At 46.5% G+C, this 23,588-nt stretch overlaps 1 protein-coding gene across 5 annotated transcripts in view; it reads left to right on the top strand.

The window, feature by feature from the left end:
* Arhgap17 (Rho GTPase activating protein 17) overlaps window positions 1–23,588 on the top strand; it is a 76,999-nt gene that overhangs the window by 17,560 nt on the left and 35,851 nt on the right. For all 5 annotated transcript variants that reach the window (XM_090357866.1, XM_090357862.1, XM_090357865.1 and 2 more), the window contains exons 2-3: window positions 15,803–15,842; window positions 19,773–19,877. In XM_090357866.1, the coding sequence (XP_090213992.1) occupies window positions 15,803–15,842; window positions 19,773–19,877 (145 nt within the window). The remainder of the gene's footprint in view (window positions 1–15,802; window positions 15,843–19,772; window positions 19,878–23,588) is intronic.

Raw genomic sequence — 23,588 nt, 5'->3', positions numbered from 1 at the left:
GGGTGAACTTCCCCAACTTCCTGAGATCTGTCTACACCCACACCTCTCCCCCAGGCATTCCTCAGCATGTCAGAACCAGAAGCTATCCAGCCATCCATGCCGTGTCCCCAGACCAACCCTCAACTCTACACTCCAGAGTGCCCTGGTTCACTGTCCCTCAGAGCTTCTGGATCATGATTCAGGGGGAAGAGTCCTTGCATCCAGCCAGGCACCCAGGAGACCCTTGGTGGCCATCTAAGGGTCTTACTTCCTACTCACAAAGGCCCCTGCCTCTCTGGGACTCTAACAGATCTCCCCATCCTGTCTTTCATACTCTTTCAAGGGACTTATCCACTTCTGATTGACTTCATATTTACTAGGTGCTAGCCTCAGTTTTGAGTGGAGCAGTAAGTTCTAGAAGCACCAAGTTCTATGCTTATAGCCCCAAACTTTTTCTTTATATTCCAGGATTTCAGAGATCACAGAAGTTAAAAGTTTTTATAGTTGAACATTGGCAGTTTTTTTGTTTGTTTTTGCCACACTATCCTGGTACTTTCCTAGAAAGTAGATAAAATGTCCATCTTTCATGGTTCCTGATCTCCTTGCATTGAAGGTATGAAGTCAGGAAAGACATTGTAGGTTGGAGGCCTGGCTTCTTTGGTAGAGTGCTAGCCAGTGAGTGAAAGCAGCAAGTATTGAGTTTAAGTCCTGGTCTTGGACCTCTAAAAAAAAAGAAGAAGAAGGGCTGGGAATTTGGCCTAGTGGTAGAGTGCTTGCCTAGCATGCGGGAAGCCTGAGTTCGATTCCTGCATACCACGTAACAGAAAAGGCTAGATGTGATGCTGTGACTCAAGTGGTAGAGTACTAGCCTTGAGAAAGTCCAAGGACAGTGCCCAGGTCCTAAGTTCAAGCCTCAGGACTAGAGAAGGAAAAAAAGGAAACAGAAAAGAATGCCACTGCCTGGTATCATTCTGAAGGTCTTCTAACATGAAGATATCCAGGCGCCAGAGTGCCCTAGAGTGTCCTGTCTGGTCCCCTAGGCCAGGGAGTCTGCATGAGCGTATTGCTAATCAGCGTTGACCTGGGGACATTCTTCCTCCAGGAGGCCTCTCCACTCTGAGGTATTAGCACAAACATACCATCTTGGCTTCTCTGCCCATCCCCCTCTGCGGCCCACCCACAAGGCCCACAGGGAGGGCTTGTGAGATGAGTTCTTGTTAGCCTTTGGCACTCTTAAATATGTCTTTCTTTCAAAGGAATGTGTATGGCGTGGAAGTGTGAATTGTCGATTCTCAGCAGTATGATGATTTAGTTGTTGTGTTAGCCATTATTCTTGTGTGTGTGTGTGTGTGTGTGTGTGTGTGTGTGTGTGTGTGTGTTTGGCCAGTCCTGGGGCTTGAACTCAGGGCCTAGGTACTGTCCTTGCACTTTTTCAAGGCCATAGCTCTACCACTTGAGCCACAGCACCACTTCCAGCTTTTTTGGTGTATGTGGTACCAAGGAATGGAACCCAGAGCTTCATGCATGCTAGGCAAGCACTCTAGGCCCATGTTAGCCATTATTCTTCTTATTGCTTCCATAGGTCCAGTGCCCTTTCCCCACTTTAAGGCTTACTTCTGGGCTGAGCTTACTAGTTCATGCCTGTAGTCCCAGTCACTCAAGGTGGGGATGGGGAAGGTCATGATTTAAGGGCAGCCCAGGCAAAAGAAGCTAGCAAGACCCCATCTTAAATAATGATACCAGCTATGTAGGTCACTTAACTGGGGGGATGCAGTCAGAGGCAGATTCCAGGCAAAAACACAAGATCCTATTTTTAAAATGATGAAAGCCAAAAAAAATGGGCTACAGTGTGGCTCCTGTGGTTGAGTACCTGCCCAGCAAGTGGGAGGTCCTGAATTCAACCAAAGTATCTACACCACCACCTGCAAAAAGTACTTACACACACACACAGGGGCCGGGAGTTTGGCCTAGTGGTAGAGTGCTTGCCTAGCATGCACGAAGACCCGGGTTCGATTCCTTGGTACCACATACATAGAAAAATGCCGGAAGTGGTGCTGAGGCTCAAGTGGTAGAGCTCTAGCCTTGAGAAAGTCCAAGGACAGTGCTCAGGCCCTGGGCTCAAGCCCAAGACTGGCAAAAAAAAAAAAAAAGTACTTACACCTTACCTTTGTTTTGTTTTTTCAACGGTTTGATTTAGATGTTTTGACTTCTATTTCTCTGTGTGTTTATCTAGCTTGGGATTCTCAGAGCACCTTGGATATGTGGGTTAATATCTTTCACTAATTTCAGTCTGTCCGGGGGCTTGAACTCAGGGCCTGGGTGCTGTCCCTGAGTTCAAGGATGCTTTTTCCATAGCCTCATCCCCTGTGCCTGCTCTCCAGTGCTTCTGACCTGGCTCACCCTTCCCCCCCCCACACACACCCATGGGCTCTGGTACCTTTGGCATCCACCTTCCCAATGCTTTCATGGAGCTGGCTGCAGAAGCCAGCACCAGTTTTGATGTCTTTCTGGTGTCTGACCTCTGTGCTCTGGATCTCTCCTGTCACTTCTGTAAGCTCGTCGCTTTCTCTGGTCCTAGATGTCCGGTCTCTAAAATGGGACTAATCATAGCATCTGCTTCACAGCTGAAAGAGGAATGGATCAAGTGTGGATTTGATGGTTGGGAACAGGGTCTCTGCAGGACATTGTGCTGATTCAGAAACCCTGGGCCTCTGCATTGTAATCCCCTCCTCCTTGACCATGGACCAAATGACTATCAAAGGGACCCTGCTTCTTCTCCTCTCCTCCTGGGCCCCACCCCTCCTTGCACTAGAGGAGAATCATGATTTTCCTCGACAGTCTGAGTTTTGTCAGGCCAGCAGCCTCATCTTACTCACGATGACTTGGGCTAAGGGAAGTAGGCAAATATTTATTCAGTGAGTAAAGCATGAGGCTGGTGGCAAAGTGTGCGTGGCAGTGCTGGGACGATGCCGTGTGGTGCTGGAGAGTTCCGCTCAGTTCCCTGGCAGTTGTCTGAGAGCTTCTTTTAAAAAGCAAGGCTTCCTTTAAATCATCCACAGTGTTCTCCCCACTTCCCGCTGTGGTGTTTCCCACCCTAGCTCCCCCCTCCCTCCTCCCTCCTTTTCCCTCATCCCAGTTTGCCAGGTAAACAGCTTTCCCTTTCATCCTGTGCCCCAGGGAATCATGGAACTTTCTGGGCTTCATGGACCCAGAGGAGCTCATTTCCCAGTTCTAGAGTACTGTATGCCTTCGTCAGAGAGGCAGCATTGATGGTGCATTAATGGTTTCTAGATCTTTAGTAGATGCGACCCCTCATTTACAAAGCCATGCTTCCCTGGTGTTCAGTAGTCATCTCTTAAAAGTTGTGTGAGGACATCAGTGTGCACTGAGGGGCCAGAGAGCAAAAGGGTGTATTTTTAGATAACATGGTTAGCATGTGGCAGGCAAGAAGAAAGTATAACAAGGAAATTTGGGTGAAAACCAAGTGGCCCACAGACTCTAGTTTGCTGCTTATCTCAGGGCTCAAGACAAGCTCGCATCATATCCCTTGGAAATGGTCGTGCCTCAGCTTCTTCACCCATAAAATAAAATAGGGGGGAAAGAAATGTTCTGCAGGAGATTTACAACAGAACAAAACCTAGATATATAAGGCCATATAGAATGATACTAAATGAAAGGACCCCCAGGATATAGAAACAAAAGCCATATAATGAGTGATTATTGTCCTTAATGTACCATGTTTTATCTCATCTCTTTTGCTGTCCCTTGGCTATCTCATATTGTTACAGTATTTTACCTTGTTATCTGATATATTGCATATATGCGTATTTGGTTATCTGAAATCGCATGGGGAAGGTGGAAAAACAAGATGAGGAGCAGTGGTGCGGGGAGGGAAATGGGGACCAAGACATAAGAAAGGGTATCAATGTATGTGAAGTAATGCACCTTCTATCTGGTAAATATAATGTAACCCTTCTATTAATTACAATTAAAAATATTTGGAAAAAAATAAATGCTCTGCAAATGTTCATCTAGAAAAATGAACTAATGTATGCACAAGGGTGCTCATGAAAGAAAATAGTGCACTAAGTACAAAATAATGTTTTAAATGTGTGTGTGCCTTGTCCTTGTGCTTACTAGAAAAGCACTCTACTATTGAGCTACATCCCAACTCCAAAGGCTTTTTAATGTTAGCATTCGAAAACTAGTGTTAAATAGTAAGGTCTTTTGATAAAGTATACTACAGTCTATGAATTCCAGTGTCTTATTTTGTTTCCTTCTTTTCATGTGTGTGTGTGAGTGTGTCAGGATTAGGGCTTGAACTCAGGGCCTGGGTGCTGTCCCTAAGCTTCTTTTGCTCAAGTGTAGAACTCCAGGTTCTGTCCTTAGCTACACAGGCATAGGGGCAGTTTTTACCTCTGCACACTACCTGTGGTCAGACCCAATGTCCTCCAGTATTGAGAAGCCAACAGCACTCCTTCCAGCCCCTTTTTCCTTGTCAGGCAGACTGCCCAGTGCTGTGGCCTGGGCCGTAAAGGCCCCTCCCAGGACTCTTTGCCCATACTGACTCACCCTAGAGGCCTCTCCTGGCCACACAGACCATTACTCTTCACTCTGTTTCCCCCCACCCACCCCACGCTCCCCATCCTGTGAACAGGTTGATTGTTTTCAATTCTGACTTTCCCATGAATTTCTCAAGGGGAGAAATGACTCACTTCTCCCGCTTTTTTTTTTTTCCCTCCCCAGTTTTTGACATTTAGTGAAAACACTATAACTACAGGGTGAATGACTACAGATCTGAGATCTTCCATCTTTTAGCAGGTCCGCCCTGGAAGGGGCGCTTTATGGTGGGGATATGGCGTAGATCCCCTGGGAATGGGCACCCTGGGAACTGCCAGCCCAGACATTCCTGCAGCCCATTTTCCAGGGGCTCCAAGCTTAGCAGCTTAAGACATTAATCCTTTGATGGGAGGTTTGCTTCCAAACCAAGCCTGGCCTGTGCGTTTCTGTTTACTGTGTGCCTTGATTTCCCTTCGTGCCTCCACCCCACATTGCCACCATCAGAGCCACCTTTGTTTTCGGTGCGCAGGCTGCCCACTTCTGTGGGGCCGGGGACATACGGCTTTTCATCTGTGTGCTCTGCGCCCAGCAGCAGACAAGCTCCAACAGCTTGATCCTTTGGGAGTGTCCTTCTTAGATGAGACTTTGGATCTATCTGCAGGTTATTATAATTCCTTCTGCCCCTCAGAACAGATAACATCCCATGAACACTCACTAGGTTCCAGGGAGCACAATAAAAGAGACAGATCATAAATGGGACCAGTGTAGTGGGAGTGAGTCTCAAATTCAGGGTCTCTCATTCTTCCTTGGCTTTTTCACTCAAGGCTGGTGCTCTTGTCATTTTAGCCAAAACTCCACTTCTGACTTCTTTTTTTTTTTTTTTTGCCACTCCTGGGGCTTGAACTCAGGGCCTGGGCACTGTCTTTGGACACTTTTTGCTCAAGGCTAGCACTCTGCCACTTGAGCCACACCACCACTTCCAGCTTTTTCTGTATATGTGGTTCCGGGGAATTGAACCCAGGGCTTTGTGCATGCTAGGTGAGCACACTACCAATAGGCCACACTCCTGGCCCTACTTCTGACTTTTTGCTGATTAATTGGAGAGAAGAGCCTCACAAATTTTTCTGCTTGGTTGGCTTTATCCCTTGATCCTTAAATCTCCTCCATAGCTGATACAACAGACATGAACTACTAGTGCTTGGCATATTATTTATATTTTATAGTTAGGATCACTCTCCTTTTACAGTGGAACAAATGAGACTTACTGCTACAGCTTGCTAAAGTGACACCAGTGGATTCCAGAGCCAAATGTGTCTGGCTGTGCCCTGGTTCAGAGCTCCTTTATGTCCTGTATCTTTCTCCTTTCCCTCAAATGAAACTTAGAGACTGGTACCTACTAAGAACTAGTAGACTGACTCTGTGGAGACCACAGAGCATTGAGACATATCCACTGGAGACAAAATCCAGGCAGTGCTGACATGGGACGAGCCAGTAACCACACCTAGTGCTTAATGGATGCTGCCGCTCTGTGCCTGCCAGCTAGAGACTTGACCACTGCCAGTCCTGGCTATGCTTGGAGCCTTCCATCACAGAGGTCTCACAGCCTGCTACACTTGGAAATTGCCTGGAGAGGTTTTTTCCTTTAAGAAAAAAAGAGAGGGGTCAGGGTCTACCTCAGAGGACAATTCTTAGTTCTTGGTTGTTCTAAGTTGGGGCCAAACATTAGTGTTAATACTGTTTACTTACTTACTTACTTATTGCCAGTCATGGGAACTGAGCTCAGGGCCTGAGCACTGTCCTTGGACTTTCTCAAGGCTAGAGCTCTACCACTTGAGCCACAGCACCACTTCTGGCTTTTTTCTATGTATGTGGTACCAAGAAATTGAACCCGGGTCTCAGTGCATGCAAGGCAAGCACTCTTACACTAGGCCAAATTCCCTGCCCTAATACTGTTTTTAAATAACTTTATTGGCCAGGTGCTAGTGGCTCACACTTGTAATCTTAGCTCCTCAGGAGGCTGAGATCTGAGGATTATGATTCAAAGACAGCCTGGGCAGGAAAGTCTGTGAGACTTTTGTTTTTGTCGTCCTGGGGCTTAAACTCAGGGCCTGGACACTGTTCCTCAGCTCTTAGCTCAAGGCTAGCCCTCTATCACTTTGAACCACAGCTTCACTTCTGGTCTTGTGCTGGTGAGTTGGAGATAAGAGTCTCACAGACTTCCTGCCCAGGCTGATTTTAAACTACAACCCTCAGATCTCAGCCTCCTGAATAGCTAGCATTACAGGTATGGACCACCAGCGCTGGGCTCAGCAAGACTCTTATCTCCAATTAATCACCAGAAAATCGGAAGTAGAGCTGTGGCTTAAATGGGTAGAGTGCTAGCCTTGAGCGAAAGAGCTCAGGGACAGCAATCAGGCTTAGTTTAGGCCCCATACTCACCAAACAAAAAGAATTATTGAGCCTTGCATTGCTTAGAGACGTGGACACACTGACAAATGCAGTGTTAGAAGGCTCCATCTGTCTGTGAACATCATGGGATGTGATGGTGCAGTGTAACACCTGGGCTATGTGGTGCATGCATGTGCTACTGCTTCTAACCCATAATGTACAACACAAAGGAGATGAAATCAGGCACAAGAGAAGATGATGCAATCGGGAGGCTCAGGGAACCAGAGGCTCCAGAAGTGGTAGCATGTAACTAAGTCTGTGAGCAGAAGTGTGTGTATTCTAAAACAAAGGTGAGAAGTGTGGTAAATACATAAAGCAGTGACCCTGCCATTACCAAGCATCGTGCACTTTTTTGTGTGTGGTGGAGATAGCATAGTAGGTGTGTGTCCACCATCAGTGTTGCACAAGGATGTGATGGTATCACAGAGGGTTAGCTTTGTTATGGTCTTGTGGAACCACATGTGCTTGTTTGTGCCCCTCGCTGAAGGAAGCATAGGTAAAGGGCACATGACCTTGAGGTGTACAACTCAGTGGTTTTCATAAATTACTGGGAGTTGTGGGTCTTATCACCATAGACCATTTTCATCACCCCAGATATCCCCAACCCATTACTGCTAAGCCCCATTCCCATCCATCCCACCCACACAAGGAGGAGCCATAGTTGAGATCAGGCCTTTCCAACTGGATACTTCTCATGATTGTTGCCAGTTTTAGAATAGCTGGGAGGAAACAGCAGGCCCCCACCATGGTGTGTGTGTGTGTGTGTGTGTGTGTGTGTGTGTGTGTGTGCGCGCTGTATGGGGTTCTTAGCTATAGATCATGACTTAGGGTGAACCTGGCTCAAACAGGGTGCCTCCCCACCAGGCCAGGCCAGCAGCCACAGCTGGGGTCAGGTGCAACATGTTGGCCCACCACTTGACTCTTTATCTTTTGACATTTTTTTTTCTCTTTTGGGGATGGTAGAGATTAAATCCAGACTTGTATCACTGAGTAATGACTTCAGCCCTCCCTCCCTCCCGCTCCCTTTTCCCCTTCCCCTCTCCCCCTCTCTTTTTCCTCTCCCTGCCCCCCTCCCTCCTTTCCTTCCTTTCTTTTTTCCAGTCCTGAAGCTTGAACTCTGGTCCTGAGCTCAGTTCTTGAGCTACTTTTGCCCCAGGCTTGCACTCTACCACTTAAGCCACAGCATCACTTCCAGCCTTTTGTCTGATTTAATTAGAGGTAAGAGTCCTCCAGTGCTGGGAATGTGGCTTAGTGGTAGAGTGCTTGCCTAGCCTTCATGAAGCCCTGAGTTCCATTCCTCAGTACCACATAAACAGAAAAGGCCAGAAGTGGTGCTATGGCTTAAATGGTAGAGTGCTAGCCTTGAGTAAAAGAAGCTCAGAGACAGTGCCCAGGCCCTGACTTTAAGCCCTGGTATTGGGGGCAGGGGTTGGAGGGAGTCTCAGACTTTTCTTCCTGGCTGACTTCAAACTCAGATCTCCTGAGTAGCTGGAATACAGGAGTGAGCCAACACCCTGCTTTATTTCTTTTTAAAATTAATTTTATTACTTCTTAACGTGTGTGTGTGTGTGTGTGTGTGTGTGTGTGTGTGTGTGTGTTGGTGCTTGGGCTTGAACTCATGGCCTCTTACTCTTGCTTGGCTTTTTTGCTAATGGACAAAATTCTACCACTAGAGCCACAGCTCTACATCTGGATTTTGCTGGTTAACTGGAAATAAGAGTCTCACAGACATTTCTGCTGAGGCTGGCTTCAATCTCAAAGTCAGCTGTTTTCAGGGCCAGGCAGATACCACAAACGACTGCAGTGGGCTGAGGAAGGATGTCCAGGGGGGCTTCCCAGAGAAGATGAACAAAGTCCCAGTGTACTTGGTGCAGGGGACATTTCCTTGGACTTTGCCATAAGGCAGGAGTGGGATTTTGAGGCTTGTGGGCCATGTGGTTAGAGCAGGCCTAACAAATAGATTCCACTTGGTGTGCCAGAGAGGAAAACAGCCAACTGAGCAAACAAAAAGCTGTGTGCACAAGCTTACACTTGTAGGATAAAATGATAAAACTCGATCTGACCTCTTTGAAATAACTGTGTTAGACATTGATTAGCATTCAAGTAACAGTGTGACCATTAAAACTGATATGGTCTTTGTTGCTGTCCTTAAAAGTAGAAGGTAAATATTATAACCCTATCTTGGAGCTCTACATATATAAATATATATCCTATTGTTGGAGAAATAATTCAGAATATTGTACCTTAAAGTCTGTTTCCCCATGCCATTGCTAACATGCTTTCTGCTTTATTATTTTCCCCCAGAGAAATGTCCTTTTTCTTTTACATGTTATACATTGGAACAGTTTATTTCCAGCACCATCTCCTTAGAGTTCCTTCAAGTCTCTTCTAAGACTTTCTAAATTGCTTTGTGGAATGTGTAGCAAATTGTTTCTTGGGTAAAGTGTCAGAAGGTCTTTTATTTTTGAAATCCAATTAAGTAGAGTTCAGATTCCTTCCCAGAAATCCAAGAAGATGGCTGATCTAATGAGATAAAGCAGTCAGAACTGGTTCAACAGTCTTCCAGCTCAGTATGAAGCAGAGTGCCTCCACTCAAGCTCAGCACAAAGGCTCAAGTGGATATTAGCAACATTTGTAACAGGAGATACAATGTTGCATAAAATGGGATTTCCCAGGGCCTGAAATGCACTCCTCAGCTGTGGGTCTGGTCTCCAGCTTTGCTGAGTACAGACTTCATTGCAAAGTTGATCTGCATAGCTACTCAGATTCCTGAATGAGTTAAAACTTATTTTTTTATTCTTCTAAAATGCATTTAGATAAATCTACAGAAATTAAAAGAGAGCCTATTCAGAATTTTTTGTGTCCTTTTCCTTTTTTCATCTTAACTGACATATCGAAGTGGCTGTGCAAAGTAGGAAACGCAGTAGAATGGTGGTTCTGTGTGCAAACCACAGGCCAGCAATGTGACCCCCGGAGTTTGGTGTTAGTGTTGGTACCCCAGCCACGTCTGCATTTTGGGCAGATTGTGTCTGGATGCTAGGAATCTCCTGCGCCGAGATCTCTAAAGAGCTTGTTGGGAAGGAACAGAAATCCCCCTTTAAAGTCAAAAGCATTTGGCTCTGAGAACTGATTACCAAGGGTTGGGAGTTTTCTTGAGAAAACATTTTTAAGTTGTGCAGTGAGTAGGGGTTTGCACACCTGTGGACCAAATCTGTCTGCCAAATGGGTTTAGCATCTTTAAATGGCTGGGAAAATATTAAAAGGGCAGTATAATACTTCATGAAACATGAAATAAGATGTGTACACCTCACATTTCTGTCTCCATGGAGTCTGACTAGCACACAGCCAGGCTTGTTTACGGATGTGATACACTATCAACTGTCGCCCTTGCATGCAGTGGCTGGGGTGAAATCCAGGCCTCAAGCCTGATGGGCTCGTCGTGCCATCTTGATTCCATGCCATAAAGCCAGTGCTTTTATTAGTCCTGGGGTACTGACAGACCAGAGAGGCAGTTGTTGGTCTGTCCTTCCGATATGTAGAGGTATGTGTCACACATGTATGTGCCCACATGTGTATAAATATGTCCTGAAGTCAGGTTCCTCCGCCTTAGCACTGCTGACTTAGTTCCTCCCTAAAGACATCCGTAGGCACCCCACCTCTTCCCCGAACCTCTGAATGTGTGAAGTTACCTGATCAAGAGAGCTAAGACTGATGATGGTAGAATCCAAGTGCTAATTGGCAGAAAGGGTTACAAGGGGACCCATGAGTCACGCAGTCCCCAGAGGAAACTGTGGCTGGGGAGGGAGGCACCGAGTGTGCATTGCTGGCTTTCCTCTCCTCTGGCAGGATTGGGGCCAAGGAATGTGGGCGGCTCCTGTGTGCTAGAAAAGGAAGGAAATGGAGTCTCCTCTCCAGTGTCCAGAAGAGTCTTCAGTGTGCTGACACTTGATGTTAGCTCAGTGAAACTTATTTGAATTTCTGACCCTACCCCGACCCCCAGAGCTGTATAAGAATGCATTCATATAGCTTGAGCCACTAAGTTTGGGGTCAGTTGTTTTTTTTTTAACAACAGCAAAGGGATATAAGGTAGTACCCTCTATTAATTGAGGAGGAAAAAAATATGTATGTATGTATATATACACTAGCATATTGATCTCAATTCACTAGACAGATATAGGTAGCAACTATCAGAAGTCTCTAGGCCTTGCTAAAGCCCCTCCCCTCCCCCAAGATTATCTCATTGACAATCAGGTGTTTAGATTTAGGAGCATGCTAGGAATGATACACAATCAGGCATAGTAATTCCGTCTAGGATGTGGGATTGGGAGATGTGGAAAAATGACATTGACTCCTTTTTAATGTAAAATTGAAAAATCTGTAGGCCATCTTTTTGCATTTTCCTTCCAATTAACAAAGGATTGGCTACTGCGTGCTTGGTGGCTCACACCTATAATCCTAGCTACCCGGGAGGCTGAGATCTGAAGATCACAGTTTGAAGCCAGCCAGAACAGAACAGTCTCTGTGAGACTCAACTTCAGTTAACCACTCAAAAGCCAGAAGTGGGGCTGTGGCTCAAGTGGTAGAGCACTAGCTTTGAACACAAAGAGCTCAGGGAAAGCACCCAGGCCCAAAGTTCACGTCTCATGGCTGACAGGGGGGGAAAAAAAGAAAAGCATTTGCTCACTGTGGATCACACTGTGGAAGGAAGACAGAGCTGCCTTTCTACTCACTTTACTGAATTTTCCTACCTCTTCTGTAGCAAAAAGTTCATTTCTCTGGCACTGTGACTGCCATTCTCTCCTGCTTTCATCCAGAGTCTTTCCAGGGCCTGCTGTGGGCACAGGGACAATGCCGAGTGTGGGGGTGGGGTAGAGGTAGTGATGAGTGTCTGCCTCTCGTCTCAGATCTGTGGAGTCCTCCCAGGTGGAGGAGGTCAGGAGACCTGTCCTGCTCTGTGGGAAACCAAGGCCATGACCGTGATATCACCTTGTGTGTTCCTGTGCTTGGCTTGTGGCAATGTCAGGCTGATTGGATATTTGCCAGGATCCGAGCGGTGGGGCAAACGGTGGTGGGATATCTGTTTCTTCCTGAATGAGTCCATCTGTTGAGCACAGGTAGCAGGCTAGCCCTGACCATCCTTTATCACAGGGAAGGTAGACAGATCAAGGCCCACACCGAGCTCCCTCAGGCTTCAGGGATTATGAAGAGAAATGCTGTACCTTCTGCTCCATCATCTATCCATTATTACCAAAAAAAAGAGGGAAAAAAAGTAATATAAAAGTCCTACCCAGGGTAAGCCTTGCTTGAGCACCTAGTGAATGTGGATTGGCCTGCATAGGAAAAAACAAGCCCCAGCACTGCATGGCCAGTGGCGAGTTCCTTCCTGGTCCGTATTGTTTTTCCAGTTATAGACAGGAAACACTCAAGTGTGTTTTCAAGCTCAGAACATCGGGCACAAAGAAGGCTCTGACAAAGCACAAAGCTTAGGGCTGTGCAGCAAAATGTCTGACTTACAGCAATCTGACTGAGCAAGCGTTATTTTTTTTTTAATTAGATTGCATTGTTGGCTGTTTTCTACTGCCTTTGGATATCATGATAGTTCAGTTTAGGTTTCCCCCACTCTTGGTAAATTTAAAAAGCACAGCAACTCAAGATAACATACATCCTACTTACCTGGAAGGGGAAATACCATGGTCAGTAGTTGGGGAAAACCCAACAAGATTTCCTAGTAAGTTGAATGAGCACCTTGCCAATGTTTTGAATATGGAATGATTGCTAAACGTTACTCAAGTAAAAACTCCACATCACTGATCAAGATAAACTTAAAAAAAAAAAAGATAATTCAGGGGAGTTATCAGTGACTCATTCCTGTAATCCTAGCAACTCCAGAGGCTAAATCTGCAGGTTACAGCTCAATGCCACCTGAGCAAGGAAGCCTAAAACTCTTATCTCCACTTACGCACAAAAAGCTGGAAGTGAAGCTGTGTCTCAATTGATGGAGAACTAGCCTTGAACAGAAAGCCCAGGGACAGGGACCAGTTCCCCCCTCCTCCCCCAAATTAAGTTGAATTTAATTGTCAACATATGAATCAGTCACAGGGACTTGGAAGGTCAGATATTTGTGTCCACAGTCAGGCCAGCAGATAGGTCTCTGTGTAAGACAGCCCTACAGTTTCTATTACATTCCACAACCATGCTCTGATTCCCAGGCTGAACTCTCTTCTTTTGTGCTTGGGAAAATGTTACTAAGTCTTCTGACTTTTCTCTCCTATGGAGAGAAGGAAGAGATTCCAGAGTTGAAGTAGGATCTGACACAGGAACAGGAACCTGTGCAGATGTTTGATCCTGGATAGAGACCAAAAAGCAAGGCTCAGGCTCAAGGTTTGCTAGAGGAGTGGAGGGGAGACTGTTGGAGGGGAAGGAGCTGATCGAGGATCTCTGGCCAGGTGTGCGCCTACTAGGCTGTCAGGCTTCAAAAAGGGCCTGCTTGTCTGACCTCTTAGTCATCTGGTCCTTGCTCCACTTTCCTGAACACTGCTAAGCCTCAGCTGTTCGAATGCCAAGCAAGGGCTAGGATGGCATGTTTTGGCCCATGGCTGGTAGAATTTGTTCATAGAGTTGAGTTGGCCAACTCTGGGCTCTGAGGCCTTGACTTTGTCTCCGGGCTCTGATCCTCTGGTCTGGTGAGGTATTCGAGTCAGGGCAGAGTTCCAGTTACCCCTGGAATTAGGCTCTCTGGACTAACTGGGCCTCCCTGTGACCCTGACCATGGAATCCTCTGTGGCACTGCCCAGCCTTACTAATATGCCACTGCCCTTTAAGCACAGGCTGGAGGGAGCACCAAGGTACTTCTCTCTCCTGCTCACAGCGGTGCTGCTTTAAGCTTTGTGTGTCTGTGTGTGTGTGCGCGCACACATGTACTGGTCCTAGGGCTTAGATGCAGGGCCTGGGTGCTGTCCCTGAGCTTTTTTGTGCTCAAGGCTACTATTCTATCACTTAAGCCACAGCTCTACTTCTAGCTTTTTGGTAGTTAATTGGAGATAAGAGTCTCAAGGACTTTCCTTCCCCGGGCGGGCTTTGAATCTCGATCTTTAGATCTCAGCCTCCCGAATAGCTAGGATTACAGGTGTGAACCACTGACATCTGGCTGAGCCTTGTGCTTTGAAGTCATTTTAGAGGCTTGCTTGCTTGCTTTCTCGCTCTCCCTCCCTCCCTCCCTCCCTTCCTTCCTCCCTCCCTCTCTCTCTCTGGGTCAAACAGCTTTTCCTCTTGTATTGGTTCATAAAAAGGTCAGACTTTTCTGGTTCATTTTGGACACATCCTAGTTCCACTAACAATTCAGACTCTCCTTTCTCTAAAAAAATTCCTTGTTACATCCATGTCTTGGGAATTTGGTAGGTATATTCCAAGACTTGCCTCAAATCACCCACAGAACTGGAAGTCCACAATGGCACTCAGGTGGCAGCAATTATGGATGGTACGTAAGGGCAGAGAAGTCTGTAACAGTCAGCTTTCCATCACCAGGACAAAATCCTTAGCAGGCCCACTCAGAGGAAGGGAAGACTTGATGGCTGTGTTTCACTGGCTTCAGTCTATGATTGTGGACTGATTTCTCCTAAAGATTCCACTGCCTTCCCATAATAAAGAGATTATACACCAACCCTCACCCCATAGGTCAACTGTTTGACCTGACCAATCAAGAATCCCTCTTCTGATAACTGGCCACACTCTTGGTTTCTGGGAAGGTTTAGAACCCAACAAAAGCAAAGTTGTGAAATACTTTGTTTCTTTTTGAGTTAGAGAAGGAAGGGATACTCATTTGTTACTGATGCCTATTTTGGTCTAGTATTTACATAATGTTTCTAAATGTGAAACCTAGGACACCCCCCCCCCCCATGAGCCTCTTTGTGCTCAAGGCCAGTGGTCTACAGCCATTTCTGGTTTTTGAGTGGTTAATTGGAGATAGGAGTCTCACAGGGACTTTTCTGCCCAGGCTAGCCTCAGTGATTCTCAGATCTCAGGTATAGGATTACAGTCGTAAACCACTGGCAAGATGTGATCCTTTCAAGAACTGAAGATTAAGCTTTGAGAGAGGAATCTGTTCTCCAAGGGCTGGCCTCAAGCCTCCTCTGAGAAAGGGGAGCAGAGAGAAGCCTATCTTAGGTCCCCTGTGCATCCTGTGAAAGGGTGATTTAAAGAAGCAAGGTGCTGGATGATACTGTAGTTGCTCAAGTGGAGAACCACACTGCCCAGAATCATGGATTCTTGTGTTGGGTTACAGTTTTCTGCATGTGTTGTGTGTGTGCCCACTCATGTTTGCTGGTACTAGTGCTTGAACTCAGGGTCTGGGCACTGTCCCTGGGCTTTTTCACTCAAGGCTGTCTCACTACCACTTGAACCACAGGTCCACTTCCAGCTTTAATATATATATATATATATATATATATATATATATATATATATATATATATAGTGTTATTATAAAGGTGTGATGTACAGAGCAGTTAAAATTGCATAAGTCAGGTAATGAATACATTTCATTTTGGACAATGTCATCTACTTCTAGGTGAAGGTGAGTCCTACTTTCCTGCCTTCTAAACTGGCTTCAAATTGCAATCCTCAGATCTCAGTCGCCTGAATAACTAGAATTACAGGTGTGAGCCACTGGCACCTGGCCCTGTTTATGTTATTCTTCTGCCATTTAATGTGAACCTCAGTGAAATTTCCCCATAAGTTTCGCAAGTTGTTTCTAATTCCTGGATTTTTAATTCTGAATGTTTATTTTTTTTGTTTGTTTTTGTTTTCCCCCCCACAGAGCTGAAAAAACAGAAGTCCTCAGTGAAGATCTATTACAGGTAACAAAATGAAGTGTTCTTAAAGTGATCTGTTTAAAGACATACAATTTAAAAAAATCCAGGGCCAATGACTTATATACTTCAACAGGAAAGCACCTTTTTTTTCTTCTTTCTGAAGCTGGAAGGGAATAACACAAATGAGCTTGGTTTTGACAGGAAAGGGAAGTGACAGAGTACGTGGCAATAGCAAGGGATCTGAAGCCCTGATGTCGTGTTAGTGTGGCTCAGATAGGACTGTCCTGTCCTCCAGTGCCAGGTCCTGGGAGGGGTGGAACCTGGCCAGGCCCTGGCACCATGACCCAATCACGGGTCCTGGGCAAGCTGAGGCTCTAATCCGCTGTCCAGCTAGTGTCCTTGATAGGCAAAGAAAAGCTCTGTCAGCTGAAGACAAGGCCTTCTAGACGCAGCCCAGAGATCAGATCTCCGATTCTCTTAGGCTGTCATGTCCTGGTGACAGGGTGCAGGTCTAACACCATCCTGAGGCCTGGCCTTCTTTCTTCCCATTCCCTTTGGTACGTTCTGGCTGGCTGGCATCACTCCATTACACCTGCCATGTTTCTCTAAACCGTGGTGCTGGGAGTTTCTCCTGGACACTGGACAATTTCCACTCATTCCCCAGAGGCAAGCCTCCTTACCTGCCTGCTCGCTTTTTGTTTTCTATAACCTATAGTAGGTCTACCCACATGAGTAGCTGAAGACCAAAAGTTTGTTCTTAGGTGACTATCTTCCTATGAAGAAGAAAGTTCAGAAAAACACTGCTTTTACTCCACCAGGACCAACCACCCTTGTAAAGTTCTCAGCCATGTGCTGTGGTCTGTGGTCAATCCTCTGTATTCACAGGTAGAGAGGAGCCTTTTTGAAATGGCCTGGTGTTTGGCTATCACCTGATTAATCCTCTGCTCACTTCTAATCCTTTCTGGATGATTTGTCATCTGGTGAAATGTTAACGCTAAGGCAAATAGCTGTTATATCGTATTGTTTATGGAATAATAACTAGGAAACCAAGTCTGCAAGTCAGTATAGTTTTCAAAATTTTTTCTTAAAAACTAATCCACTTAGCTAAATCTATTCAAAACTCAGGTTTGGGGTTCTATTTTACTTCTGCTTTGGGTGTTTAGCAAACCCTGAGTTTGTGTTTGCTAAGAATATAAGCCAGGTGCATTGGCTGTAATCCTAGCTACTCAGGAGGCTGAGATATGAGGATCGAGGTTCAAAGACAGCCTGGGCACTAAAGACCATGAGACTCTTATCTCCAATTAACCACTAGAAAGCCAGAAATGGTACTGTGGCTCAAGGGGTAAGGTGGTAGCCTTGAGCTGAAGTGCTCAGGAAAGGGCTTGGAACAGTGCCCAGACCGAGAGTTCAAGCCCCATGACCCACCCAAAAAAAAAAAAAAAAAAAAAAAAAAAAAGGATATACTCCACCACCCAGCCTCTTTGACTTCTAAAAACATTTCTTCCCTTCCCTTTTCTTCTTTCTCTCTCCCTTCCTTTTTTTCTTTTTCTTTTTTTTTTTTTTTTTTTGTCTTTTAAGACTAGAAGCTTTTTTAAACATAGTTTAAAAAAAGTATTGAGAGGGGCCGGGAGTTTGGCCTAGTGGTTGAGTGCTTGCCTAGCATGCACAAAGACCTGGGTTCAATTCCTCTGTACCACATACATAGAAAAAAGCCAGAAGTGGTGCTGCGGCTCAAGTGGTAGAGCTCTAGCCTTGAGAAAGTCCAAGGACAGTGCTCAGGCCCTGAGCTAAAGCCCAGGACTGGCAAAAAAAAAAAAAAGTATTGAGAAACCATAGTTATTAATGTGCTTAATTATTAGTTTTTAATTATTAGTTATTAATATGCTTATGTTTTAAATTCATTTTCAGGATTCTGCTTAAGCATGCTAGGTTGTGTCCCACATCAGAAATACAGAAGTTATCTAGGGTCATCTTATTTACACCCTGAAGCCTGAGGCCTGCACAGACTGAATGGTCAGGGCCAGTACCATGGAGTGAGGGGACAGTATCCTGTTTGTCATTGTCCTTTTGTGTAAATATCTGTGAGCTTTGCCGGTCCCTAGGAGCTCCTGAGTTAATGGCACAGGTCTTCACTTCTGCTACTTCCGCAGGTGTTTTCCCCTCTTGCCTCAGAGGGCTGACTTTGGCAGCTCTTAGGTTGCTTCTGACCAGCTCTGAGCCTAAGGATTTACTTCACCTGCTGGTACCTCAGGTTCTAACTCTCCAGGATGGATAATCTCACACCAAGGCATGGCTGGGAGGGGTTAGTGAATTAACCATGGGATCCCAGATAGTGGAACCATGAAGAGTAGTTTAGTGTTGTTCTTAGGGTGACCGCAAGCCACAGGGATGCATGTTATTTCCCAGGTAAAAACAACCCGTGGTTTGTTCTCCTTTCTCCCATTTCTTTCTTAGAGCCTTTCGAGGACTGAGTTTTACTTGAGTTGGGTGGGGTTACCTCAGGAGGCTGTAGATCCTAGGAGAACAAGATCCCCAAAATTACTGTTGTTTTCCTAATACCCAGCCCGGGGACCCAAAAAATACTTGTCCTGATTGCTCACTCATAGTATGTGAGCAGCTTCCAATTCCTGGAGACACGTTGCTGTGGGTGACAAATGAAGCCAACCAGGCAGTGATATAAAAATTAAGTTATGGTTGGGCTGGAAGTTTGGCCTAGTGGTAGAGTGCTTGCCTAGCATGCATGAAGACCCGGGTTGGATTCCTTGGTACCACATACATAGAAAAAGCCGGAAGTGGTGCTGAGGCTCAAGTGGTAGAACTCTAACCTTGAGAAAGTCCAAGGATAGTGCTCAGGCCCTGAGCTAAAGCCCAGGACTGGCAAAAAAAAAAAAAATAATAAGTTATAGAACTTTGTTTTTGTTTGTTCACTTGGCTCTTGTGGCAAACATTTTTAAAATGCTATTCCTGCAAGATGGGGGAGGTGATGCACATGTGCTAGAGACAAACCTGCCTGCCTGATCTGGGGTCTGGTGACCAGAGTTTGGGGTCTGAGGAGGAGCAGACCGCAGTTTGGGGGAAGGGGTCTTTCAGGAAAGAGCTACATAGCAACCACTTGTGCTCTAAAACCTCTGTAGCCAACATATATTCTGCTTCGAAAATGTTGGCTTTTCTTGAAAATAGGAAGCATCCCCAAGGGCTTGCTCTCACTCTTCATGAGTCATCAGAATACACATTTTTGGCATTCCTTCCCATAACAGGCAGAGCTCTTTGCCATAAACAGCCGTATCCCAGGGAAGCGGCTAAGGACCAGTGGGTCCCCGAAGTCAGCCTTTCTGCTGCCAGCTGCCCACTCTGCTTTGGACATCTTACAAACAAAAACAAAAACACTCCCCACACCTAATAAGGAATACTTTTAGAACATGAGTGGTGATCTTCAGTTGTAGACACTTGATTTTGATCTTTGCCCTTGAGTTGTCATTGCTGTTGTGTGTAGGTTCCATGGCTAGGAGCTAGAGAGTAAGTCTGGTCTCCCCCTGGCTTCTCCCACTCGACCTGGGTCTGGGCCTGGACTGGCCAGTGCAGCTCTGCTTGGCCGGACCCAGGGCCTTGCTGGTGCCATAGTGCTCCAGCTGACCACCACCGGACAGGAAGGTTTAGTAAGGACTGATTTCGCTTTGAAAGGGGTACTAATGGCCCTCCATGCTGAGGAAGTAGTGATTCTCAGCCAGAGCTGATTGGACAATGCCTGGGGTCATTTTGGGTTGTCACACCACCAGCCATTGGGAGCCATTGGTAGAGGCCAGAGATGCTGCTAGATAGCCTGCTGTGCCAGAGTTGATTATGAATGCCTGATGTAGTCGAGTGGGATCCACTCCCATCCGCCCTCACGAGGACTCAGTGCTCTTCTTCACCCCATGACAGCACCATGCACTTAAGAGGCCCAATGCAGATGGTTCTTCGTTTCTGTCTTGTCAGATTGAGCGGCGCCTGGACACAGTGCGGTCAATGTGTCACCATTCTCACAAGCGCCTGATGGCATGCTTCCAAGGTCAGCATGGCACAGACACCGAGAGGAGACATGTGAGTATGAGATGCTGCCGGGCCTCCGTTCCTGACCCCCTTGATGGATTGGGTTTTCCAGGGCAGCACCAGAAGGTTCTCCTTTGGATTGGTAGTTCTGTCACCGTTCTCATGTGTGACACCTGCTGACCACCACCTTCTTCCCTGTGGGCACTATCCCTGGTCTGACTGCTCTAGTCCCCAAATCTTCTCCTGGTGCCTTCCCAGCTCTGAGGAGTCACTGGTCACCGATAAGAATCCTTTTGCAGATTGTTGATGAGAAGTAAGGACTGGAAGAAAAGGTCAACCCTTGGAGGGGGCGTGGTCAGATGGGGTGTGGCATTTGAGTGATAGACTCACTGCCCAGTCTCATTCCTTCTCTCCCTCTGCCTTCTGCAGTGTCTGCTTCTTTTGGACACAAATGCCCTTGTGGGGTGTGAGCTGGCCACCATGAGTTTCTACTTCCTGTGTCTCCCTCCACCAAGAGGAAACAGCTCTACTAGTAGCTTTCTTGGGCAATGACCTTCCCAGCCCGTATCAGATTTCCATTCCCCATTCCACTCCAGCTCCAGGGCTGAAGGCTGAGGCTGTGTGAACTGGTGGGACCTGCTGGTGGACCCAACTGTCGAGTCTCTGGCCATGATCTGCCCTGCAGCTCATAGGCCCGAGAGGATCCCCGAGGAAGCCTGGACCATCCACTGTGTACAACAGCATGCCTTGGTTGACAGTGATTCACGTCCTGAGGGCCACCAAGCAGAACAAAGTTGCTTTGCACCATCAAGCAGTTGGGTTCTTGCTTTTCTGTGCTTCTTAAGAGCATGTGCTCATGTCCTCCTGTGGCACACTGGGAAGACAAGGCTTGCCGTGTTCAGTTGCTCACTGGATGGCTCAAGGGACGAACTCATTTCTCCAGATGTCTGCGCCAGGCTTCTTGAGCATCTTGACCACAGGGTATCTCTGCACAGCAATCGTGCAAGTCGGGAGAGCGTGTTTACATATGCCTACTACTGCAGGAATGCTTGCTTCTGAGCTACCCTTCAGAGCCAGGCCCAGCACCTGATTCCATCCCCAGCCCTGGCTGCTCATCTGCTGGCCTTATTATAATTGCCTCCTAGGAGTGTGTGCTTTGCTCATTCTCCAGCTTACATTCTCCGGGCCATCCCTTCTTGTCTCACAGCTCCCTGAGGCCTTTATACCAAGCAAAAAGTTCCTACCTTTGAAGATTCCTTTTTTTTCCCCCCAGTCCTGGGGCTTGAACTCAAGGTCTGTGCACTGTCCCTGAGCTTCTTTTGTTCAATGCCACTTGTGGCTTTTTCTGTGCATGTGATACTGAGGAATCCAACCCAGGGCTTTATGCATGCTAGGCAAGCACTCTACCACTAAGCCACATTCCCAGCCTCTCTTGAAGTCTCTCTCTCTCTTTCTTTTTTTTTTTTTTTTTTTTTGCCAGTCCTGGGCTTGAGCTCAGGGACTGAACTCTGTCCTTGGGATTTCTCAAGGCTAGAGCTCTACCACTTGAGCCTCAGCACCACTTCTGACTTTTTCCTATGTATGTAGTACCGAGGAATTGAACCCGGGTCTTTGTGCATGCTAGGCAGGCACTCTACCACTAGGCCAAACTCCCAGCCCCTCTTGAAGTCTCTTTTAACATACACAACCAGCTCATACTTCTGTGCTGGCACTCTTAAATCCTGTTTGCACTCTTATGCAAACAGGGAACTGTGGGTTTTCCTTTTATCATCCTTCCTCTTCGCATGGCTGCCTGATGGTGGCCCATGTCCTGCCATTCTCTCTGTGTATGTCTTCTCACCTTCACATCCTCTCTTATCACCTTCATCTTCATACATACCTGACCTGCCTCTGACTTGGACTGTAGCCACCTCCTGTTCCTCACCTGATCACCAGAGTCAGCTGCCTGAAATACCAATCAGTCTCGTCATCCTCCTTCCGGAGGAAACAAGAACAAATCTTAGTTTAATGACTTTAGCTGGGGCCCAGGTGACACCTTTGGGGATAATTGGAAATGTGTAGGGACAGATTGGGCTGTGATAGCATTGAAGGTTCTACAGGCATTCGGAGGGTAGGAAACAAGATGTTACATGTTCTATACTGCCTTGCGAAGTAGTTCCATGTAGGAAGCAACCCGTTGTGTGAGACACCTCTTTTGAGGCACACTGGCTATTTCCCATCACCTAGGATAAAGTCCACGCTCTTTAGCTGGACTTAAACCCTCTGTCATCTGGTCTGACTTTATCTTATCAGCCTCTTTATCCCTTGGCTACCTCCTTTTCCCTCTGTAATCTGTCTCCTGATTGTCTCTGTCCCTCACACATCCTGACCTCCCGTTGTCTGCTTGGAAACGTTGCCCAACGGTCCCCTGTGATAGCAAAGAAACAAGCAAATGTTTATCAAGCACCTTCAGAAATCTAGAATGAATGAAATGAAACTGCTCGTGGCCCAGAGAAGTGACACAAACAAAATAGATCTTACAAAACAACATACGAGAGAAAAAGAGGTGGTATAAAAGAGCCAACTGTAGGCCCCATGGGGCTGTAAGTAATCAGAGGCAGCCTTCCTGGAGAAGGAGTTTCTGACCTGGAAGGAAGACAGTCCATGTGGGTGATGGAAATACTGCAGGCAGCAGGAGCAACGACACTCGGCTCTTAGCTTCCTCTTCCAGTCTCCACCGAGAAAGTGCCTGACTGGTATTGAGGAGAGAGGAGAGTCTTAGTGCAATGGCAGGAGAGCACGTGCACGTGCAATGCTCAGTACTATGAGGAAAGTCCCTGAGGTCTGCAGGGCTCAACATACCCTTCCAGCCACTCCCCTGCACTGAAAGAGGCCAAAGGGGATTGGCACAGAGGCTCAGAGCCTTTACTGCAGGCACATGAGATATGGGCTTAACTCTCTGTTGCAGTTGAGATACATGTTTGTGACCAAGCAGGAGGGCTGGCTCACCCCTGGGAAACCAAATACTCCGGGGACTTGCGTGTTGGCATACAGCATCTTCGCTAATGAGCTCATGTGCCCTGTAGGATTTCCTCACCATGAGCAGTAGAAAACAAGGTGTGGCGCTGAAAACACCACAAAGCTAGTGTTACCAGCCATCTTGAATGGTATGTGTCAAAATAGACACATAACAATCTTTTTTGTCAGTCATGGGGCCTAAGCACTGTCCCTGACAGCAGCTAGTACTCTGCTACCCTGAGCCACAGCTCTACTTCCAGTTTTCTGGTGGCTAATTGGAGATAACCATCTCACAGAGTTTCCTGCCCAAGCTGGCTTTGAAACATGATCCTTAGATCCCAGTCTTCTGAAGAGCTAGGATTACAGACATGAACCACCAGCACCCAGCTTAGACTGATTTTTTTTTTTTTTTTTAATACTCAGGGAGTTCTGGAATTGTGCTTCTTAACATTTAGCTTTTGGGAAGACAGCATAATGGAAGCCTGTGGGAGGGCCACTATTATTCTCATGTTACTCTGGAAGCTGGGTGGCCAGTGGTGGTCTCGTGGGGCTGAAAGAACCATAATTTATTTATATGGGTAACTTAAGGGAGGGAGCACAGGTGAAAATATTTAGTGTCACTTATTTTTAAATTTCAATTTGCTACTTTGAAAAGACGTAGTAAAAAGTTGAGAATACAGGAGCCAGGAATGTGGCCTAGTGGTAGAGTGTTTGCCTAGCATGCATGAAGCCCTGGATTCAATTCCTGAGTACCACATACACAGA

Source organism: Megascapheus bottae, chromosome 25, assembly GCF_031878675.1.
Source record: "Megascapheus bottae isolate mThoBot1 chromosome 25, mThoBot2.hap1, whole genome shotgun sequence".
NCBI lineage: Eukaryota > Metazoa > Chordata > Mammalia > Rodentia > Geomyidae > Megascapheus > Megascapheus bottae.
This window is presented reverse-complemented; position numbering and strand designations above follow the sequence as displayed.